At 39.4% G+C, this 5,208-nt stretch overlaps 1 protein-coding gene across 1 annotated transcript; it reads right to left on the bottom strand.

The window, feature by feature from the left end:
* Window positions 1-1,133: 1,133 nt before the first annotated feature.
* JRKL (JRK like) lies at window positions 1,134-5,102 on the bottom strand. Its single transcript, XM_030883712.2, has one exon. The coding sequence runs from the start codon at window positions 4,462-4,464 to the stop codon at window positions 2,893-2,895; it is 1,572 nt and encodes a 523-aa protein (XP_030739572.1). The 5' UTR covers window positions 4,465-5,102; the 3' UTR covers window positions 1,134-2,892.
* Between the last annotated feature and the right edge of the window lie 106 nt (window positions 5,103-5,208).

Below are 5,208 nucleotides of genomic sequence, written 5' to 3'. Positions count from 1 at the left end.
TATGACTTTGGGGCAGATATGGCACCCAAAGAGCTTCTGGTGTCATCCACCAAATGGTCCCAACTACTGATCAAATGCATTCAATTTGGTGCTGACTGCTTAACATTCCAAAGGTGAAAAGGAGAAAAGCAGAGATTACAGGGACCATCTGCGAATGAGCAACACATACCAGTAACCTGGGGCTAGGATGTTAAAATTCACATCATTACAAAACAAACCTCCCTGTAGGCCACATTTCCTTTTAATTTTCTTCTTCTCATCTAACCACCCCCTCTTTTATTTGAACCTAACGGTCATTCTCTTCACTATGTCATCTCATTTGGGGGTTTATTTTTTTCCCCCTTTGATCTGTATGGATCTGAGTGTATACATGCTAATGTGCCTTTGGTGGTAGTGGTTTACAACAACTTTGGGAAGGCAAGACTTTCATGTTGGGACTATACTGTGCCAACTCTTCAATTCTCTTTGAGATTACCTCATGAACTAAAGAGAAAGGTTTGCATGAATTGTTTTCTCAATGGTGGGTTTTAAATTGCTGAAGTGAGAAAGGATCCTCACTGAGCACAGCTAACCAGAAGTCAAAGAACAGATGATCCCAATTTCAAATGCTATTAGGCTGTGGATAAACAGGGAAATGGAGAGTAGTGAAAGAGGAAGGCTAACCTCATAAAAGGGTAAAAGGAAAGGGCAATTGCTGCCACAAGTGCACTGAAAAATAGATAAGTAAATTCAGACACTGGTGGCAGGTGGCGGAGGAAGGTGGCAGGGAATAAATGTTGAAGATTGGAAAGGTTAAGAGGTTAGCCTAGGTTGGATAAAATAAATGTAGGCTTTGGCATCAAATACCTGGGTTTAAATTCTTACCTGTAGTCAAGTGATCTTCAGCAATTAAGATATGATCTGAGCATCAGTATTTCCACCTAATTCATAATTTTAGGGTTACTGATATAAATACACTGCTTAGAACACAACATGGTATTCAGTAATTGGCAGCTTTTATAATTATATTTAAGGATAGAAGAGTCCAAAACAGAACTTTTAGTTTACCATTGTTGGCAGCTTTCAGAAAAGAGAAAAGAGCTACAAACCAAAGAAAGAAGAGCCAGTCTCTCACAGGAGAAAGAGTCACAAGATTCATACTCAAGGCCACAAAACAGTGAACCTTTTACTAGATATTAAAGTTTAAAACCACACAGCTTAACAGTAATGTTAATTTTACCACTAGGTGGCAATGATACAGCTGAATTTCACTGACAAGGTTAATTTTAAAAACAGTGAGCAAATCCAGACATAAATTCCAAGAAACTTTTTAGTACATATTTTCATTTTAGAAAAATGAAAAAAATTCTATATACAATTTAATTTATAGCAAAATGTGTGATTATCTGATTCAATATGTATGTTAACTTCTGAGGCAATTCATGCAACAAATACAATTTTTAAACAGTTCTGGTCACAGTTAAGTCTTTTTAAAAAACCTAGACATATATCATGAAGAGAATAGAAATCATGGAAAGCTACAAGTATTTTTGAAGCTTTAGAGTTCTAAGAAAGTCATTATAAAATGCAAAGTATTTCAATGAAAAAGTTAAACCTTTCAAAAATGACTGATAGAGAACAATTCTTTATTTTTAAATTTAGGGCCAAAATATGAAATAATATGCAGACACTTTGCTTTTAAATTACATATGAAATTAATATTCATATAGGTAATATCTTTTCAATGTCAAATAAAACTACGTTGTTAAGCAAGTTTATCAAAATTCTAATGAATTCAGGAATACCTTTTTACAAATGTTAAAATAATAAATGATGAAATTCCTTAGAATCTGTACTTTCCATAATTATTTCTGCTTTCTTCATAAAACAGATAATTTATAGCTTATTAAAAATACTTTATTCATTTCTTCTTTTCATATCAAATAAGAGAAGGTATGACGAACTTCTTCAAATTATAGACATTTTCAAGTGCATAGTAAAAAAACCCAAAAAACAAAAAACTTACAAATACCCAAGATATTCCCTCACATATAGGGTGGGAGCTCACATCACCACATGTAACATTATAAAACCTGTACTATAATTAGATGAATAAATAATAAACCTATACTGTTATCCAATTAATAATTAAAAAAAAGACCCAATTAAAATGAGCCTATTTATTCCCTTTGTATAAATAACCTAACGTTCCCTAAATTTTCAACTCCCAGTTTCTACAAATGAATAGGTCAGAATATCTTATATATAAGATTTCCAATAGTTTTCTAATTTAGCAATCACTTCCTATATTTACTTTACTTCCAGAAAAAAGTCCCCCCCAAACAAATGTAAGAAAAGCATGATTTCTAAGTTATTTTATTAATTCATAGATCAGTTTCTCCTTCAATTTGAACTTCATTTTGAATTATTATAGATCACCCTGAAATCTAACAATATAGCTATTTCTCATTCCATCAGTGTATACAAATATACAAAACAAACAACCACTTAAGATGGTTAGCACAAAGAAAGATTACTGTGGCAGCCCTCACAAATCAAACAAGAGATTTCAGGAAAGTGCTCAATCTGTTCACTGTTACCTGTAACTTCTGCTAGAAAATTTATGGAATGCCACTGTCATGGAAGGGATAATTGTAGATCTACAAAAATGAATACATACGTATGTGTGATTTATACCTATACAGAATCAGCTTCTGATTATCTACACAGATAAAGGGACAAGAGATAGATGCTGCAAAACACATAATCCTCAAACCACTTCAGATACATTTTTCGTATCTGTATTTCACAGGGCTGTGTCTGAGAATTCAGAACACAAAGAAAATTAAGCCATATTGCGGAGATCAAGAGTTACACAATTACCAAAACAATGGTAATGCTGATATACCATTACTAACTTGACTTTGTCATCTTCTGTTTATTTCTGATGGTGGCTCGAAGTTTACGTATCACCAGTCTATCAGGCAGAATCATATCACCTTGTTGTTCTAGATAATCCAATAAATTTTCAGTCCATTGGAGAGCAGCTGCATGATTAATATGTTTCTCTGGAATCAGTTCTATTTCCTCCTCCTCATTTTCACTGGATTCATCTGTCTGGCCTTGTGCTCTTCTGATGATTTCACTGTCAGTTAAGACTTCATAGCCTGGTTCAGTACTGTCCACTTCAAGCCATTTTTCAACGTTCTCAGGAGTCACATTTTCCAATCCTTTGGTGTGTTGTAAAATGGTAGCCACAGCAGCCACTGAGATATCTTCTTCATCAAAGTCCAGGCTTTCTTTTTCCTCTATGGTAGGGAGAATCTTCTTCCATGCTCTGCTAATGGTAACTGGCTTTACTAAATTCCATGCCATTGCTATTTCATAAAGTGCATCTAGCAGAGTTAGTTTCTTCCAGAATGATCTCAGGTCATTGCCTTCTTCCAAGTTGTTCTGGAGAAGACCTGCACGATAGTTTCTCTTCATCATAGCTATGACTCCCTGATTTGAGGGCTGAATCAACGAAGCCACATTAGGTGGTAAATATTTAGCAAATATTTGGCCATCATCTGACCTCAGGACATTTTCATTTGGATGTGTTGGTGAATTATCCAACAAGAGCACAGCCTTTTCTTGCAAGCCTTTGGATCTTAAGTGCTCGCGAACTTGTGGCACAAAGATCTTATCAAACCATTGTCGGAAAATGGAAAGATCCATCCATGCACCTTTTTGGCTGAAATAAGAGACTGGCAGGTTTGAGGTGTCAGTTGACTTGAAGGAGCGAGGTTTCTTTGCTTTCCCCACAACACAAAGCTTAAGTTTGTGTAAACCTGTTGCATTGGCACAACACATGATAGTGACTCTTTCTTCAATTGACTTGTGCCCAGGGGCTGTGCATTTACCTTTGATTACTGAAGTCCTGGAAGGCAAGCATTTCCAAAACAGTCCAGTTTCATCTGCATTGTAGATCTGTTCTGGTTGCAAATTCTCTCGTTCAATAAAGTCTCGAAAGTTGTTGCAAAAATCTTCCACAGCTGTCTCATCTCCACTTAATCTTTCGTTTCTAATATTAATCTCTCTAATGCTGTGCCGCTGCTTAAAACGAGTTAACCAACCAGCAGAGGGGTTAAAATCACCATCCATTCCCAAAGCATAAAAGAAGAACTCTGCCCTTTTTGCACAAATTGGTCCAGACACGGGATTCCCTTTTGCTCTTTGCTGGTTGAACCATTCCAGCATTGCTCTGTCCAGTTCCTCATACATGGATGGCTTCATAGATTTCCTCTTGGCCAGAAGACTTGTGGAATCAGAACTGCTTGCGTAAGTTATAATCTTTTCCTTATTTTTTCTTATATCCCGAACTGTTGTCTCACCAATTCCATAAATCACTGCCAGTTGTTTGGAAGAACCTCCATCTTCAAGTTTCTTTATTATATCAAGCTTATCTTTAATAGTTAACACAACACGCTTCCGTTTCCCTGACATGGTGAGGCTCTGGGACTCAGGGACTCACCCCAGACTCACACAGAAGCAATCCTCTAAATCCTGCCTTCTCTCACAGACTCACTTTAACACAGCCTTACACACTCAGTCTTTCAACCTTACCAGGCACCTGGTGGCCCTGACCCCTTCCCTGGCTGGGCTGGGCTGGCAAAGAGACGGCAAAGGACGATCAGAGGGGCGGAAGTCTGAGAGAACAGGCCTTTAACTTTAAATGGGCAGTAGAGGAGGCCCCAAGTCACCGCGGATAATCCGGATTACAAACATTTGTTTTATTCCCCCAGTGGCCGCGAGAAAGACTATAACCCCATCGTGACCACAAGCCTCCTTCACGCCCAGATCCCGGGTCAACGGCCGTCACTAACCCCCGCCACACCCCAAAGTTACAGCAGAGAGCGGAAGAGCCAGGGAGTCGGGGACTGGCCCCATTCCCCAGGGGGACGGTTACGTTGGATTCCTTCCCCTGCAGTCAGCCCCTTCACCGCAAGCCCCACTTCCCCGCGTTGGCGTACTTAGCCTACACAGTCCTCCCCGTTCCTCACTGCCCGCCGAGCTCCCTCTCCCCACCTCAGTTGGAATCAGGACCCCGTAACGCTCCCTGCCTAACGCGCGGCGACCGCTCCTCCCCCGACCACAAGCTCCCGGAAACGCCCCCTCCCACCGCCGGGCCCGCCCATAGCCCCTCCCAGAGGCGGGACTTCCCCCCGTCTCCGGAAGGAGGAGGAGCGT

Source organism: Globicephala melas, chromosome 8, assembly GCF_963455315.2.
Source record: "Globicephala melas chromosome 8, mGloMel1.2, whole genome shotgun sequence".
Taxonomy (NCBI): Eukaryota; Metazoa; Chordata; class Mammalia; order Artiodactyla; family Delphinidae; genus Globicephala; species Globicephala melas.
Note: the sequence above shows the minus strand (reverse complement) of the source record. Positions and strands in the feature narration are given on the sequence as shown.